At 36.1% G+C, this 19197-nt stretch overlaps 1 protein-coding gene across 4 annotated transcripts; it reads left to right on the forward strand.

Annotated features, from left to right (window-relative positions):
* Positions 1 to 325: 325 nt before the first annotated feature.
* Positions 326 to 17454, forward strand: LOC135637357 (calcium-transporting ATPase 5, plasma membrane-type-like). 4 transcript variants are annotated; one of them, XM_065150059.1, is made up of 34 exons: positions 326 to 681; positions 3972 to 4088; positions 4167 to 4209; positions 4524 to 4633; positions 4708 to 4839; positions 4933 to 5022; positions 5417 to 5486; positions 7096 to 7166; positions 7265 to 7348; positions 7433 to 7510; positions 7966 to 8037; positions 8534 to 8617; positions 8694 to 8776; positions 8847 to 8955; positions 9037 to 9092; positions 9184 to 9226; positions 9312 to 9395; positions 9558 to 9692; positions 10879 to 10944; positions 11022 to 11120; positions 11752 to 11859; positions 11933 to 12100; positions 12762 to 12821; positions 13133 to 13294; positions 13546 to 13662; positions 13742 to 13840; positions 13935 to 14072; positions 14586 to 14686; positions 15929 to 15974; positions 16077 to 16211; positions 16301 to 16408; positions 16511 to 16602; positions 16916 to 17010; positions 17184 to 17454. In XM_065150059.1, exons 1-34 carry the CDS (start codon positions 532 to 534, stop codon positions 17225 to 17227), a joined length of 3249 nt encoding a protein of 1082 aa, XP_065006131.1. In that variant the 5' UTR covers positions 326 to 531; the 3' UTR covers positions 17228 to 17454. The 4 variants fall into 4 exon arrangements, with proteins under 4 accessions (XP_065006131.1, XP_065006132.1, XP_065006133.1 ...); XM_065150060.1 differs by having other exon boundaries at positions 11933 to 12022; XM_065150061.1 differs by lacking the exon at positions 9558 to 9692.
* The last annotated feature ends 1743 nt before the right edge of the window (positions 17455 to 19197 follow it).

The raw sequence follows: 19197 nt of genomic DNA on the forward strand, positions 1-19197 counted from the left end.
AAAAGTAAGTGTGTGATTTAAATATGAGACGAACATTATAGTCTTACGTGGGAAAATATTAGATATTATTTAAAATTCTGATTTTATATCACTAATATAATTTTAGATATTCATTTTTTTATATTTTTTATTTAATAAATTAACCTAAGTTTTATGTATAAAAGTTCCTTATTAGTTCGAAAAAAAATAAATAGGAAGATTTACGTATTAATTATACTTTTTTATGATAAACTTATAATATTATATTTCATAAATTATAATAAAAAAATTAAACGCTCCCAACTCTTCCTATAAATGGCTGGCAAGTCGACCATAAGCTGTCGAGAAACTTCTAGCGCACGCACTCTTTTCCCTCGTCGGTCCGTCAACTCCGAGACTTCCCAGTGGGCTCGTGCCACAACCGACCTCGCAACCGCCCAACAAAGAAGCGACGACGAGACCAGCAGCGAACCGATACCAACGAGAAGAGGACAGGGAGGACCCGCGCATCTCCGAACCCGTCGGGTTGCCGTGATCTCCTCCTGCGGCTTCATGGACCTCCGGCGGCGGGACGAGGAGTGGGGCGGCAGCGGCGGCGATGGCCGCTCTGAAACTAACCGCCGCTCGTCGTCGTCGTCAGCGCCGGGCGCCTTCGATATCCCTCCCAAGAATGCGCCGGTCGCGCGGCTTAGGCGGTGGAGGGTACCCCTAGCTTCCTTCTTTTCTTCTTGTTTAAGCGTTTCTCGGTCGATGTTTTTAGGGGGTTGGTTAACCTTGACGGTTCTTCGAGGTGCATCTGTTGCGGTGGTTGTTGGTTTTCCTGAGACACGTACACACGGTTGTGGTGGTAGTTGGTTTTCTTGACACACACACACACACTTCTTCTTGCAATTTGATGCAGAATTTGTATAGCATGCCTCCAAGTTGGTTTGAATTGATTTTTAGTTATACATCCTCGTCCGTCTAAATTGTAACATACCCTGAGCAAAGGGGTGGTTTGAGGTGGGGAAAGATCATGATGAAAGAGATCATATGATGATGGATATCAAAGAAACTTTAGATGGACTGGTGAAATGACATCAATGGATTAGCACTTTTTGGTGCAAGTAGATGTGGATAATGCATAGGGATAATTATAAGAAATGATAATTATAATGATCATTCGTTTATTGCTATAATCCGATCAGTGACATCCGTTTATTGCCCAAAATGCAAATTTAATTGCTGAAACAAACATCAGACTGGTATTTCTTGGTCCCCGCTATTCAGGTTTGTTACTGATCTGATTAGCAATTGAATGGTTGGGAACTTATTGATTTGTTATATGCTTAGACAAAAGATTCTGCTTCTGTACTTGCACTTTGTGAAGTGTACAAGGTTTGCTGTATGCCCTTGTGACTATGGAAAGTCCACCTTGCTTCTCTCATTGCTTCTCATCCTCTTCTATTTTTATTTTTGATTAATTTTATTACCTTATTTTTTGGGACTTAATGAATATTTTATTCTCATCATTACTATAATGTTTACAATATATATATTTTTTAATTTTATAGTTGCTATATTTTATTCTCATCATTCCTATAGTTTTTACAGTATTTTTAGTTTATAATTTATGTAAGGACTCTGATAGAAAAAGCATATGCGAACATGTATTTGCAAGAAAAGACTGTTTTCTTCTTGAATAGGATAAGATTTGTTTGGTGCATGAAAAATGGTTTACCTCTTAAACCTTTTTGATATTTTCTTAGTTAAAAAGAAACTTATATCTTAGATTTCTAAGAAAAGGTATGTTTCATTTTCTAATTTTTTAGTCTGAAAAATGAAAAGAAAATTTCTCCAAATCATTTCTTTCATTATTTTTCAACTTACTTTTCAAGGACAACAACTCTGTTTTTTTTTTCCAAATACAAGAAAATGGGATTTTAGTTTCGTTTCTTTTTCTGCAAACCAATCAAGTGTTGTATATTTCTCATGGAAATAATTTTTCAATGAAATCTTTTGTCCACCACTTTCCTTGCAACAAATATATCACAGACAAAAAAAGATAAAACAGACTAGGAGCTTCCTTCATATCCTTGTTTGAGTGGAAAGCTTGCTTCTCTATTCATGTTTTGCGTGACTGGTGTCGAGTTTTACTAGATTAGTTGGGGTTACAGTGCTCTTTCAAATTGACTCGACAAATATTGCAGGTGTGGCGTTCTTTCTTAAGCTTCTCCAATGACTTGTCAATTCTGACAGTCTACTTGTTGACATGTTTAGGAGAAAAACAAATGGATAAATTCATCTTCTCTTCAAGTCTTATATAAATTGCATCTTCTGGATATCATGCTGCTGACGGCTAACCTTTCTTTAGCAGCAAACACCTCGATAAGAGACTTCAGCATGCCTCCTAATCTTACTAGGATTCTGAATTTGGTTAGGAATATGTCATTAATACATAAGAAATATATCAAAAATAGCATAACTAAGTGCTGCTATGGTATTTCCACAGTACTGCACAGGGCCACTATAGTGTGTCAATACCTAAGAAATATATTAAAAATAACATAACTAAGTGTTGCCATGGTATTGCTACAGTACTTCACAGGGCCAGTATAGTATTGCTACAGTACTGATACTGTATCATCATTTCTCCTGTCCTGCTTGGATTAGTGTAAGGTTGCATGACCTTATCTCCTTATAACTGCCTTGGTGGGATTAGAAATCTCGTGTGCTTCGACTTGCTTAATTCACTGGCTTCAAACCTTTTCCTAACTGGTTTTGGATTCTCGCTGGACCACCTAGAGCCTTCCCAAATCTGTCCATTGAAAGCCGCTACATCCTTGGTCAAACTGGAACTCGTGAGCTGTCATGACAGCAGCCATTACAGCTCCCAAGTCCACACGGCAGGTGAAATAGGACACGCTGCAGTGTGCATCCTTTTACAGCATTGCATAGCCCCATAGATTGGCCAAGCATGCACATATGTTGGGTCAGACCTGAGTCTGAATTTGGTGAATTTGTTTCTTAAAATATGGCATTAGATGCTGTAGAAACTAACCTTTTTCCACATAACGCTAAGGAATAAAATACCAGTTGATATGGTGCATAACGACTTGTATTTACCTGTCTAACCAAGGACCAGTGCAGGTATCTGTATATATATAATTATTCATTTTTCCTTTGATATCAGATGGTGCATGTTGGTATGTCCTTTTGTATGCTGTTACCATGCTGTCCAACCGGTTATTGAATTTGAAAGTTGAAACTAGTCTCAAATTGGTTTCTGTTCAGAAAAAAAAAAAAAACAATTTGAGTCTGCTCCATTATTTTGTTTTATGTTGGAACAAGATAGGAGAACTGCTTTCTTCCTTTAGCACTGTACAAATTTGGCCCAAGATCTAGGCTGTCATAGTAGCTCAATTTTCTGAAATACTTAATCAATTCATAAAGTAGGCACTTTGAATGGTCAAAGTTAACAATTCTTGGCATGTAAAAGTAAAAACAAAAAAAAACAAAATTTGGAGAAAAACAAGACCTAAATTACTATGTAAATTTGAAGGACTACAAACTGTAATAAATAGTTCATGTTGGCATTTCTTACCTTTGCATTTCTTGCAAACTGTAATGGTATATCTTGCCATTTCATGTTGGCATTTCTTGCCTTTACGACAAGAAATCCCCCACCTGTAATAACTGTCACATGTTGGCAATTGTAGCATGTTTTCAAGTGTCACATACATATTTGTTTTGCAGCATTCATTAACTTGTCAAAACTTAAGATACAGATGTTTTCAATTAGATCATATAAGCAAGTTTTTATTGTTCATTATTATTCAATTAACCAGATGGTTGCTTTTATGCTCTGTGAGAACCTTGTTAAAACTATTAGTAATGGCAGACCATACTTGTCTTGTATTTTTAAATCGCTGAAGTAACTTTTGTTTTTTCTTTATATTAACTGCAAAGTTTACTTAATGTTCTGATGTATGACTGTATTTCGTTTTGGACAGAAAGCAGCACTTGTTCTGAATGCTTCTCGTCGATTTAGATATACCTTGGATTTGAAGAAGCGGGAAGAAAAGGAGCAACTAAGGAGGAAAATCCGCTTACATGCACAAGTAATACGGGTATAGTTTCTGATGCATATAGGCTCAGGTTTCTTATATCTTAACCTCGTCACCCATCTCATTGGTCTGATTTCTCAGGCAGCTTTGCTTTTTAAAGATGGTGGAGTAAAGGGGACACCAGGTACCTAACGTCTATAATGCACTAGTTAATGTTTGCACAGTAATTAACTATGTTTCTATTAGCACTACCATAGTGAAAGGAGGAGGGGGCTGGGAAGTACTTAGTTTTTCTTCCTCCATATCTTCCTGAACTGTAGTCTGTAGTCCAATAATTACTGGATAAAATGATTAAAGTCTTCTGTTTTCCCTTTGTCTGACTAGCTATTTGTGCACAATTTTTAACAAAAATAAGCCACAAAGTTGTGCTCATGATATTGGAGGTTAAAACATATTTATGCTACTCTCAGCTGATATCATTACTTATTTATGACTTAGGTGCTCCTGGAGGATCAGCACTTCCCAATGGTGGTTTTGGAATTGGAGAGGAGCAGCTTACTACAATGATGAGGGATCATAATTTTTCTGCTATAGAAGAAGGTGGTGGGGTAGGTAACCAAATTGGATGTTCTGTTTTCTCTTCTTTTTGCTTCATTACAATTACATTTTGCCAATATTTTAGGTCAAAGGACTAGCAAATTTGTTAAAGACTGATTTGGACAGAGGAATTAGTGGAGTTGATATGGAAGTTTTATGTAGAAGGAAAATCTTTGGGGCGAACACTTATCCTCGAAAGAAAGGAAGAAGTTTTTGGGTACATTAAGTACTAATGCCTCAATCCTTCATTCTTGGAAGTACTCATCTGCCCATTGTTCAGACTTCAGATTCATTTTATTTTCACATTTAGGTTTTCCTATGGGAATCCTGGCAAGACTTGACCCTTGTCATCCTTATGATAGCTGCTGTTCTATCGCTAGTTTTGGGCATAAAGACAGAGGTAACCATGCAAGATTCTGTTACTTTTCTAGATACACCTTTTCTGTGAGAGCAGTTTTTATAAATTTATAATTTTGTGCCTTCTCGTCTCATTATATTTATCTAAAAATTATCTGCTGCTATCATTTTCATGATGTTTCTGCTTGAAGATATTCTCCCTGCTGTTAATGCATTTTAAAGTAACATCAATATGATTTGCATTTGATACTTTGGTATATAAAGCTAATATCGGCAAAACTTTGTATTTGTGAAAAGCAACAAAAATTTTCAGATATTGACATTGCTACATATGCATTTCCTTTATGTGATAGACACCATTCATTCCGCTAAAACTAGTTTCTCTGTGTTGTTGTAATATCCTGTTGCATGTAAGGGCGTTTTTGGTATATTTTCAGGGTATAAAAGAAGGGTGGTATGATGGCGGAAGCATTGCCTTTGCTGTTATTCTTGTTGTAATTGTAACAGGTGTGTTATCATTTGTCTATTCAATTGTGCTTGTTCTTTTTTGCCTTGAAATGAGAACAGCTTGTTGCCATCTCTTCCTGAAATACTTTGAGCTACCAACACTCCTTGTTGCAGCCTGGTTATCTTTGTGTCAGCATATCTGGCGTTTTCTTAAAGTCTTTGTTGGCCAGCATATATCTGGCGTTTTCTTAAAGTTTCACAACCAAGATTAGAGTCAACTAATTGTGCAAAACTTTTTGGTATTTTTAATGCTCATGGACCAACTTTTTGGTATGTTTAAATTTTAATGCTCATGGACCACAGAAATTGTTGTCTGCCTTGGAAGGCATGTTTAGTAGCTTCTATGTAGTTGATAATTTGCCTCTGTTTCCCTTACTAATTTTTCATCATTGGTTATTTCTGACCAGAATATCTTAACTGTGAACATAGATCGTTACAGGATCTTTAGCCCATTTAAAAGATTAATATTTATATATATATATGAAAACATCTATGACCATTGAGACACAACTGAATTATAATTATAGTGCCTCATGTTTGGCATTTTGAAGTAACTACTCAAGGATCTTGGTTGAAATGGTAATTAAGTAATGTAAGATATTAGGTAAAATTGTAAATTTAAGAACTCTGCAAAGAATTGCAAATTTTGATGATAATTCAATTTATGGATGTTGGAGTTGATGACTGAATGGACCGGTGCATATCTAGTCGATGGTTAGAACAGTACATGTCTAGCTTGTGTCGGTGTACCATGTGTCTATGTTGGAATGTATGGTGAACCATTGGAGGAGGGAGGGGAGGAGATGAAGAAAGAAGAGGAAGTATAGGAAGAAGGAAGAGAAAGAAAAAGGAAGAAGAGGAAGAAGGAAGAAGAGGAGGAGGCATATTGAGGCAGGCAGCAGCAGGCGACTGATGGCTGTGTGAGCCTCCTCGTGAACGTGAGGGGTCGCATCCCTATCCCTAATTAAAACTGGACTGGCCTGAACCCTATATAAATGTTAAATATCTATAAATACAACCAGATCGGACTGGACCGCTCGGTTTGGGTGGGCCGCATATTGGTTGGCGTTCAGACCAGTAAATACTGACCAAACCATACCGAAACTGCCGGTTTAGCAAACTTTGATTCATAACAGTCACTTATATCTCTTTAACTACTTACAAGTACGCCATTCAGTTCTCTCTTTAACTACTTACAACTCTTCACCTCATTTCTCAAAACAATGTTATTCATTTTAGTCAACTGTATTTCTTGGTAGAGTTGAAAATAAAAAAATAGTTTTGTTGCAAGTTGCATAATCAAATATGAAAGGCAAAGGAATATGCTTTTTAACCTCTGTTCCCGATTTAAATTTTACCATGAGAATGCATGTGTTCTGACACTGTTGTAACTTTTTCTGTATGACGTGACGTTTAGCCATATGTGATTCAATGCTTTTGCTTTTCTATATGTTTAACTTTTCTTAGGCTTCATAATCCCTTTTGAAATGTAATTCTAATCAGGGCAGCCTTTATTGCATCAGAAGTCATTGATTTTGCTATTAAACAATTAGTATTTATTTATGAGTTTCTTGATATTGTTCTGTTTGGTGTGCTTGTTTTATGCTAGCTGTTAGTGATTATAGGCAATCACTACAATTCCAAAATCTGAATGAGGAGAAGCAGAACATACACATGGAGGTGTGTTCCACTGCTATACAAAGTTTTCTAGAGACTTTTCAAAAGTTCTTTCCCTTCTTTTGTATTATTAGTTAGTTTTTCTGCTACATTACTTTTAGGTAATCAGATCTGGCAGAAGAATCAAAGTCTCTATATTTGATATTGTAGTCGGTGATGTTGTTCCACTAAAAATTGGTGATCAGGTAGGCATTCAGCAATTAACTTCTTTTTTGGCCATGTTTTACATGCTTATTCATTGCGAACAGGATATCTAAAACTTTGTCTAGGTCCCTGCTGATGGAATTTTAATCACTGGCCACTCACTTGCAATTGATGAGTCGAGCATGACAGGAGAGAGTAAGATTGTAAGATTTTAACCTAATGCCTCAATTTTTGTAAAATTGAGGCACTTGTAAGATTTGAACGGTTCTTTTTCTGTAATCTGTAGTTGCTTTTTTGTTTTATTATATAACCGAATGCCTCAATTTTTTATCGTGCTTCGTTGGTTCCCTTGTTTTTTCTATGGTATAGTTTTGGAATCTCATGCTTAATTATGCCCCTCAAATACGGCTTTGTGGTTCCAAGATCCAATAAAATTTCAATACCTTTTGAGCAAAATCCATCATGTAGAGAAATCCAATGAACGAAAACTTCAGTTTTCTTAAAATTATAAATAACTCTGATTTGACTTCTTAAACTGTTGCAACATATATGAACCAATTAAACAAGTACAGAGAAACTAGTAATTCTATTAATTAATCTAATTTTATGTCCATTAAGTAGTTAGAAAAAAAAATTGTTTAATGATGTCTTATTTCAGGTCCACAAAGATCAAAAGGCTCCATTTTTGATGTCTGGATGTAAAGTTGCTGATGGTTATGGTAACATGTTGGTAGGTATTTTATGCATGTTTTATGTGAATCTTTCATTTGTTTCTGTTGATTTCATGAGCTTAAATATAAATATAAGTTATCCAAAAAAGATCAAACATATTCTCTTTTGAAGATCTTTGCGTTGTTTATCGGCATTTGTGCTAGTTGCAAATGTAAAACCTATCAGATGAGACAAAATAGGTCCTCTATGCTCATCCTTCATGTGATGAACTTGGATTTCTTTTTTGGATAGAAGCCTTTCCTAGTTCAAGAATCGTTAAATCATTAACACAAGGCTTGCATAAGACTTCAGTCTGGGGAGAGTCGATGAATGCATTATTACTCTTGTAAATAGGAAGGCTATTTCTATGATTTGAACCTGTATCCAGGCTTTCCCTCAAGAATTGTTAAACACTGAACTTGTTCAATTGTTTAAATTTAAGTTTACAAATTATGCTAATATCTTGACGTATTCTGATATACATTTATGGCTTTATTGTTCCATATTATATTCAGGTAACTGCTGTAGGTATAAATACAGAATGGGGCTTATTAATGTCCAGTATATCAGAGGATACTGGTGAAGAGACTCCTCTTCAGGTTTGATCTTTTGTGTATAAACATTAGTGCATCAAAGTTATTATCTATGGCATTGGCATTAATTATTCTGTAATAGGTGCGCTTGAATGGTGTTGCTACTTTCATTGGTATTGCAGGGCTCACAGTAGCTGCTGCTGTTCTTTTAGTTCTTCTAGCTAGGCAAGTGCAAGTATATAATTATTTGAATTTCATAGAGATTGTAATAGTTATATAAATAAAACATTTCCAGATACTTTACTGGACATACCAAGAATCCCAATGGATCTGTTCAATTTGCAAAGGGGCAGACAAATGTGAAAGCTGCAGTAAATGGAGCCATTAAAATCTTCACAGTTGCGGTAAGTATTGATGTAAACTCTTGTTTATTTGTTTACCCAATGGCCCACCTTCTCTCTTAGCTGCAATAGAAATATGACTAGGTGACAATCGTGGTTGTGGCTGTTCCAGAAGGGCTACCGTTGGCGGTTACCTTGACGTAAGCATGCAAAGCTATTTTGAAATCCAAGATAAATGACACAAGTCTGCCTTTGATTTCCAAATTTATCATAGTTTCTTGTTCCATCTAGCCTGGCGTACTCGATGCGGAAGATGATGGCAGACAAGGCTCTGGCAAGTTTTCTTTTTTGAATTTAAGAGTTGTGAAGATGTTTCTTGATATCCATACTCAAATTGGTCTATGAGCGTCTTTTTCAAGGTGCGGAGGCTTTCAGCATGTGAAACTATGGGGTCAGCTACAACTATATGTAGTGACAAGACTGGTACTTTGACCTTGAATCAGGTTTGCTATTCTATAGCTTAATAGTCCTAACTTGCTATCTGTCATCACTGTTAACTTAATAGCTTAATAGTCCTAACATGTAGTATATTAATGGTACGATTGGGCCATTTTCTTTTATTTGTTTGGTATTTATCATCTAACCTCGATTACATAAAGCTTTAGATGACTGTTGTGGAGGCATATATTGGTGGAAGGAAGATCAATCATCTGGAGAATGTTGAGTTGTCTCCTATTACAGCCTCACTTTTGATTGAAGGAATTGCACATAATACTTCTGGCAGTGTGTTTGAGCCAGAGGTAAATTCATTCTCTCTCTCTCTCTTTATATATATATATATATATATATATATATATATATACACACACACACACACACACACATTATAATTTGTATAATATTTCTTATCTAAGATTTAAATTTTATGTTTTGAATAGGAGATTTGCTGAATATATAATCGGTGGACTTTATTGATCTTTTAGCTACTTTAACTGTTGATAACTAGAGTCATCAGGCCTAGTCAATAAAGGAGATAGAAGAGAAAGAGGTGTTGTTTAGTCAATATCTATAATTTATTATTTGTAAATTAGCTTTATATTAACAATTATAATTTTCTTTGCCATATAAAGGGTTTTTTCTGTTCTTTATTCTATTTACAAAAATAATTACAAAATCAGAGTCTTGATAAAGAATGTAGGGTAATTTTAATTGATAAAATAATCCATTATTACATAATAGCTTAAATAAAAGTTAGATAAGGATACCAAACCAAATTAGGTTGCTAACAAAGTACATCATACCACATGAACAACTCCAATTGAACTGCAACTGGAAAAAACATTCCGGCTGAGGTTAGCCCTTCGTATTGTGTATCGGAAATAAATATAAAATTACATAATCTAATTACATTCCACAACAATCCAGGTAACAACTTTCGTCTCTTACCATAGATTCTCACTAAGATTTCATCATTACACTAAGGTGCACAGTGCACCAAGAATTCTTTATGCTACACTTTTTTAATATGTTTGGTTAGAGATGCCCATACACGGTGGTTGTCTTCTGAGACTCTTCAATCTCCATTCATTTTCTTTTAATGTTATTATATTTTACTTCTAAATCCTACCACTCCACAGTTACTTTAAATATGGCATAAAAACATAATATGCTATGAAGATGAGGCTATACTGTGGTTTCTAAAAGGACGTCAACCTTATCATAGTGCCAAGCTTACCCTCTAAACATGTACCCTGAAAATAAGACAAAATTATGATGTCCATTTCTCAACTATTTTAGACTAATCATCGTCATAACAATTTTAATCATCATCATAACAATTTTTTTGTTTCTCTTGTACCACCTAGGGGCCTTCTCTTGACCTAAATCCCAAAATTTTTGGTGTCTGATACTGATTTTTTGTCTGTCTTTTCTGAAAAAATTTCTACTATCAGATGTAAAACATAAGCTTTTACATTATCTTATTAGGATGGTGGAGTTATTGAGGTTACTGGTTCACCAACTGAGAAGGCCATTCTTTTGTGGGGGTTGAAGGTACTTTATGGTGTGGTGCGTTGTTTCATTTTCTCTATTTTTTCCAATTGCTGATCATATCTGGTGAGATCATGCAGCTTGGGATGAAGTTTGATAATGAAAGATCAAAAACTTCAATTCTTCATGTGTTCCCTTTCAACTCAGAGAAAAAGCGTGGTGGTGTTGCAGTGTATCAGGTTATCACATTTTGCAATCCTTGATAAGGGGATTGGTGATATGTGCTTTCAAAAGATTGAAATGCATTCAGTTGCATCTAGATCTTGCTTCCTGTTCATTTTAACAATGTCAAAAACTCGGAATAAATTATCTTTCTTTGTAGGTGCATGTGACTTGATGCTTACTCACTTTGAAATATGTCTATTGTGTTTCTTTCTCAAGTGATTTGATGACATTCTTCGTGGGATCCTTTTACTCTTTAGGTTGATGTTATTCTTGTTTTTGTTAGCAATTGTGACTATTGTAACCCTCACACCATAATTTTGCTCAATTTATGGTCGACATTCTTGTTCTTTTCTTGCCAAATTAAGTATACTTGATGATTTTTTGTACATGGTCCTACTGTTAACTAAATTTGTCTTAGCCTCCTAGGTATAGATACATAATGGTACGCCAATATTGATCATCAATTACTCAGTTTTTTTGTCATTCTAGATATAGTGTACGTGTACCATGGCCTGCAGTTGCAAGATGCTTTCTCCATTTATATGTATTAACTCACTCATTTAATCATGCTTGATATATTAGTATCTTTCTGCACTCTGTCCCAAATTTGTTGACCTTATTGGCACATATCGCTTGTGGTTGCAGGCAGGTTCTGAAGTTCATGTACACTGGAAAGGTGCTGCCGAGATCGTCCTAGCCTCATGTACAAGTTGGCTTGATACAGATGGTTCCAAGAAGCCAATGACTTCTGAGGTAACTCTACTCGATTTGTTATTCATTCAAAATTTCACTTATAAATTGGATTCTGATTATATTGTCATTGCAGGCCGATACTTTTAAGAAGTATATTGACAACATGGCAGAAGTTAGCCTTCGCTGTGTTGCTTTTGCGTACAGATCATTTGAGTTGGAAAAGGTACCAGACGAGGAGCAGAGAGAAAACTGGTTATTGCCAGAGGATGACCTGATTCTGGTTGCTATTGTGGGAATAAAAGTGCGTTGCGAAGAAACATTCATGAGGGATCAATATGCTTCTGATGATGTCTATAGCTAATATTTACACATATTTTTAGAGTATCTTATCACTCGTTTACATCAAATGCTCTCTTCACTAAGGAGAAAAGTTTAGAAAGCTAATTTATGCAGGGTTGATGACGAAAATTTTGTTATATTCTTATATTGCCCATCTTTAGTTACATCATTCTGTTGGTAGAGTAGAAACCCTGTCTCATGCTTGGTGAATCTTAAAGTTCTTGTACTATTCAGGGCTTGGACCAGTACCATACTGGTCCATACTGTTGTACCGAGTGTCGATACGTTGGTACGTACTGAGTTTAAAAAAAAATTCCGAAAAAAACTGAAAAAACAAAAATGGAAACTGTCAAATATCATGCATGTATTGGACCTATAGAAACCTGTGCTGAATCTGTGTCGGGTCGTACAGGCCTTGTACTGAATAGTACGAACGTTTGGTTTTCCTTGGTCCATGTATTGGTAGGTTATTGGACTGATGAATACTGTATAGAGCGATATTGTCATTACATGTTTTGACTATTTCAGTTCACCTTCGATGTGGAATTGCTTGTGTGCATCATCATTCTTATTGTTTGAAAGTTACTTGTGGCTATTTGATTTAATACTTTGTTCATGTTCAGGATCCATGTCGCCCTGGTGTGAAAGAAGCTGTAGATTTATGTACTCATGCAGGTGTTAAGGTACTTCTAATAATTTCTGTTGGAATATAATGGCAGCTGTGATGTCATAAATATCAACATCATAATGACTATCCTTGACCTGAATGAATTACATTGTTGAAGTCATTCTGGTTGGTTAATATGGGAGATCAGCATCTATAGTTTTACATGTTTCAGATGATCATATTTACTAGATTTGTCTATGAAGTGAAGTCATAAGGCCCTATACAACACAGAATCATGTTGCATGAAGACTAAATCTGATGACCCAAAGGATGTGCTCTAGAGTCTTGAACATGCTTTAACAAGCCCCTAAATTCTTAATTTGGAAGGTTCTCATGGTTACTGGAGATAATCTTCAGACAGCTAAAGCAATTGCTTTGGAGTGTGGGATACTTACAGATGCCAATGCTTCAGAGCCAACTCTTATCGAGGGAAGAACATTTCGTATGAAGACCGATGCAGAAAGAAATGCAATAGTGGAGCAAATAACTGTAAGGAAAAAGTTACCCAGATCTTACATCTATATAACCAATTGAAGTCTTCCAGAGTTCATGGTGGTAATATTAGGATTTCTTTTTGTGGACTGTTAAAGGAACCCTTATAAATGGTAATATTTGATTTATATGCGGAACTAAAATCTGCTTTGCTAATAGGTCAGGTGAACTACAATGAAGAATGACAGATCTCAATTCATCCAGTCCAATTTTTGAGACAACATTAATTTGGGTCATTAATCTTATAGGTGATGGGAAGGTCATCTCCCAGTGACAAGCTGCTTCTTGTCCAAGCACTTAAGAGAAGAGATCATGTTGTTGCTGTAACAGGGGATGGCACTAATGATGCTCCTGCGCTTCATGAGGTATGGAATCATTTGCTCTCCGGTTTTCAAGCTATTATACATGGCATCACCACCTATTGACTTGTAATTTGGTGTTCAGGCAGATATTGGTCTTTCAATGGGTATTCAGGGAACAGAAGTAGCGAAAGAAAGCTCTGACATTATTATCCTAGATGATAATTTTACATCAGTTGTAAAGGTACTTACGTTAAACACATGACATTAGATTTTGGCTGGTATTGCAGAAGCTTAAAGATAACTCATCATTCTATTATTTTTCTTTTCCATTCTAGGTTGTTCGCTGGGGTCGTTCTGTGTATGCCAATATTCAAAAATTTATCCAATTCCAGCTAACAGTCAATGTTGCAGCACTTATTATTAACGTTGTTGCTGCTGTTTCATCTGGAGATGTTCCTTTAAATGCTGTTCAGGTTGGACAAAAAAATCTTTTGGTTGTCAGCTTCAATTTAGATAAATCAAGCAAATCTCAGTATGTGCCTTGCCAAAAATAAGATCACATGCCTACAAGGGAAAAAAATCAAGTTGCTTATTTGCTAAAAAAATGTGATTCTCAGGTTGCAGTTTTCTCCTTGTCATAAAAAAAAAAAAAAGGAATCGAGGTTGAGCATTTTCATGATTAGGTTGCCAGTCGTGCTCTCAGTGATTGGCTTTAACTTATGAAAACAATCTCTTTGCTTACAGGGATAAAGCTACATACATTAACCTATCCTAAATCCCGCAAAGGCGGAAACCTTTTGAACTGAAATAGTGTTCTTTTTTTTTTTTGTGAAAATATATGGAATTAGGGATCTGCTATGTCTGAGAAATGCTCCCATAACAGGTCATCTTCTTTAGATTTCTTTGTGGTATCTTTGGTACAGGTCCTCCTAATCTTCCTACAGCTGAATGTTCCATTATAACTCACCCTTTGCTTATCTAAACAGCTTCTGTGGGTGAATCTCATCATGGACACCCTTGGAGCACTTGCATTGGCGACTGAACCTCCAACCGACCACCTTATGGACAGGCCCCCTGTTGGGCGAAGGTAGATGTGAAGAACTACCGTAGAAGCATTACTCTGTTCTTTTCTTTATCTGCACAATGTTAAAAAATATCAAGGATTTATCTTTGATTGCTTAGCATTTCTTTTTGGTGTTTTTCTGTCTCACAGACATCATTGCTAAATCTGTGGTTTTTCCTCTTTCAATCTGGTAACAATAGAGTTTCTTTGAGTTGGGAACTTTTAATGCTGTTAAGCATAAATAAGATTGCATTTATTTGATTAATATGATATTTTTAGTCTTGGAAATCTATCTATCGAACATTATAAGGTGCAGCAACTTTTCTGCACTGGTCTAGCCACCAGTCAGCATCTGTACCAGACTGACATTTTTATTTATGATTTGAAGTTCCAATTTTATGGTAAAAATGTATTGAATTTTTTTTGGAAACATGCACAAGCAATAAACAAATCTATTTTACTCGAGCAACTTGATAGACTATCAGTTCCGCTAGATCAACACCTCTCCATATCTTTTTCTATATCTGCCTTGCCATTGGTTTCCCTTCATTACTATAGCACCATACTACCTCCACCTCCATCATGACTTGTTACCACCTTATATTCATGACTTTCAATACCCCATCATTTTCTCCTATGCCATCACCATTAGTTCATCATTGGTGCTGCTCAATTGCTGCAATTCTTATCTTTGGTAAAACACTAGCATTATTCATCTCCAGATATCCTCTGTCATTGGCAGAGATGACGAAAGGGAGATTAAAGAAGGGAAGGCAACATTTTTTTTTTCTCTGGGGTGCAAAACATATATGGTATCTTCTTTCAACAGTAACTGACAACATGAACCTCTTTTTGAATTAATTTAAAACTGTGGTATTTGATTGCAAATAACAACGAGGGATGGAGTTTTTGTACCTAAAAGGTGACTTAATGTTTTAGTCTCTTCGTTGACATGTTCATGCTGGACTGCACCATGAAGGTATCTAATCTTCTAACCTGAAGTCAGTTTATTTATGAGTGATTATATCAGATATCTAGTTGCATTATCTGCTTCATTTCCGTTATCTGCCAGCTTATAATTCTTGAATCAATTAATTTTTATGCCATGATTTTGTGTGACAAATGAGAAGTTTAACAATAGCTTTCAAATCATTCCTTCAAGCCACCAAGCACTTACTCTGTATGGCTGCATTTGCTGCATTTGCTGCATTAGTGGGTACTGTATCAAAATTATGTTTGCTGATGTCCTTTTCGTCTTCTTCTTAGGGAGCCTCTTATTACAAATATTATGTGGAGGAATCTCACAATTCAGGTATTTAGTATAATTAGATGACATTACAGTATAATTTGGATGACATTATAATTACCTATCTTATCTTGGCTACCTGCGTTTGGTTGGTGTCCTGAAATGTAGGCTCTGTATCAAGTTACAGTTCTTCTTGTACTCAATTTTGGTGGCCGAAGCATCCTGCATTTGAGGAATGACAGTCGAGCACATGCAGACAAAGTTAAAAACACATTTATATTTAATACTTTTGTCCTATGTCAGGCAAGCTAATAATTCTTACATAGGCTGCTGAATTGACGAAGCTCATATAAACTTTCCTCTATATACTTAAATAATTTTCTGTCTATCAGATATTCAATGAGTTTAATGCTCGGAAACCAGATGAATTGAATATCTTCAGTGGAGTCATTCGAAATCGCCTGTTCATCGGAATAGTAGGAATAACTACTCTGCTTCAGGTAAGTAATGCGCTTGGTAGTTGAAGATTAGGCATGCAGCTTATTTTAGCCTTTTAAGGTGATTGTGTATCAACTAGCTTAAGATGGTTTTTATTAATGCAGGTTTTAATTATTGAGTTTCTTGGGAAGTTTACTTCGACTGTCAGGCTAAACTGGAAGTTGTGGCTAGTTTCTATTGCCATTGCCTTTATAAGGTATGTGTTAAGAGTAGATGGAACTACTCTGGGAGGTGATGAGGGCTGTTTCCTTTACCTTCATCTCTGGAACATAATCTCTATCCTTTTTGAGAGATGGTGGGTTCTGAGTGAATTTTCTCTCCTCAACCCTACAGCCAAAAGTGACTTTAATCTCACTTATTGTCAGACAAGACACTTGATTTATCTTTTCAATTCTTTCAATCCAAACTAGTAGATAATTCAAAATTTGATTACAAGGTAAGAAAGACCAAATGTTTTGACTTGAGAGCTTATCGAAGGATGCTGAATCATATTGCTTTTATTCGTTCAGTTGGCCTCTGGCTCTTCTAGGAAAGCTTCTCCCAGTGCCCAAGACTCCATTTGGCGATTATTTTAGCTGGTGTTGTACCTGGTGCAGCAAAAGAGGTATGATTTCAGTTGTATAGACAGTCCTTTTAATGTAAGTATATAACAAGCGACATCGTTTGTGTTTGAAGACGAATTTAACATCCTTGGACTTGATAGAAACTGTTTGTTTTGCCCCAAGAATGGCTTCAAACAGTTAAGCTTGTTTGCGGCTGATGCATTCTTTGCTGCAGATGATGGATCTTTGGTGAAGGCAGGCTCCAATGAACAGCCATAGACAACTGTGTGTGCACATTTAGCCCGTGTCATCAGCCAACTTCTGTTATTTCTTTGTATAGGACTAGCAGCATGACATTCTGTGATACTTTTGTCAATATTTATATAAGACAATATGTATGCTAGCAACTGAACTTAGTGGCACAATGGATTTGCTTTGGACATTCCTTATTTTTCTGTAGACAACTTTGTGAAAGAAATGCATATATATCTTGTTATCGGTGGGAATTACAAACTAAATGTATGAAGTAGCATTCTCCATTGGCTGGTTGTGACATTGGTAGCGCTGGCTGGTTGTCAGATTCAGTGTTTTGTATGAACACAGGTTTTGCTTCATAAAATCCATTGAGATTGTCTTTCTACCACAGAAATCCTTGGCACTCTTTGAAACAAGCATAGACATGAAACAGCCCTCACTGATCACTGAGTCTGGGTGACCGGCCACCCACTCATCGTGCTGCTGCTGCCGGTCGTCTGCTGGTATGTGGGATTTCCTTCTTTTTCTTTATTTGTGCAAAAGTTTATATACCACATTTCTTGATTTCAATCAAATTTTTGCAAGTGCTACAAGTTTAGTTTGGCAAGGAACACCAATTTTGTTATAAATAAATGGTTTGCCAAAGAATGGCATGCACAGTTTTTATGGGTTTCTGTTTGCACTCTCTTATTCTAGCAAAAATATTAGTCTTTGATTATTATGTAATTTACTCACATTATATTCAGTGGCGGTCTCGATCGAAAGGCCACAAGCTATTGATCGATCATGCATTAACTATGTCCTGTTGAGGCTCTGAACAAGCGGCATGTGGATCATATATACCTTAGTGTAGGATTAGGTGAGATTTGGGAACAATGATGTAGATTGCTACCCATAATACTTTGATTTAGTCGAAAATGGATGTACGAGGGAAGAAGCAATTGTATATAAAGCCACATAAATTTACTAGTGGCCGCTTAGAGTTAAATGTATGGTATTGCATGCTTAAGCAAATGATTTTTATATCATCCACCTTTTGTGGGATCCGATATGTCTTCATATACCCTGTGGCTCATCAACCTATGTTCTTATAATTCCATGAAGATTCCCAACTCCCGAGGCATTCTGTATTTTAATAGCTTGGGTGGTGGAAGACTGGAAGATTAGATATCATGATGCATCTTTGTTGTCTAAGTTATTATATTGAAGTATCTTTTTAAAGAAAATTGCACAGAGAGAGAGAGAGAGAGAGAGAGAGAGAGAGAGTGCGTGTGGTGGTCTCGTTCATGTTTCCCTCCTACTCTAAACTTTTAAATCTGCACATATTTGAGTGGAAGCAGAGCGTGGAGAAATTTTTAACCTAAACATCCGACACAAATGCCTGTTTTGACTGATGCTTTGTTTTCTTGGAAGTTTGTCTTGTGAAAAGATATATTGCGACTGTGTTCACTTACTCTCAAAACTCACTGGTTCTTCTGATTCATCTCCTCTCATGTTCTATCTTCAACCATAGATATTTGTGCATTGTGATCAGCAAAGTCTCCTTGGTCTTTTAACAGTATTTATTGTCTGAGGGAATACATATTTGACCATCACCTTCTAAAGATGATAACAATAAAAGAAAAAAGGATAATAGTGACCTCTGTTGTTCCAGACTATTTCATACTTGAGCATTGCTTTGCTTGTTCCTTGTCACATGTTACACCAAAAATTCCTGGATGCCAAAAAGAAACCCTGTGTTCATTTAATCTGCTTGCAGGTTTCCATGTTTGTGGGAATAGAATCTGCCATCATAATTGTGGAGTATGCAATTACCCAACAACCATCCATAAATTTTGGATGTGGTGAGCTTCTTCCCTGTATGCCATATGCACCTCATGAATTCCACTTTGGTAAAGCGGCGTTTACTTAACCTCCACACATCTGAACCCTTTTTTGGTTCACAGAATCACCCTTCTCTTTTCCTTTCTTCTTTGTTGTTTTGGTGATTTGGT

This window comes from Musa acuminata, chromosome BXJ3-4 (assembly GCF_036884655.1).
Source record: "Musa acuminata AAA Group cultivar baxijiao chromosome BXJ3-4, Cavendish_Baxijiao_AAA, whole genome shotgun sequence".
NCBI lineage: Eukaryota > Viridiplantae > Streptophyta > Magnoliopsida > Zingiberales > Musaceae > Musa > Musa acuminata.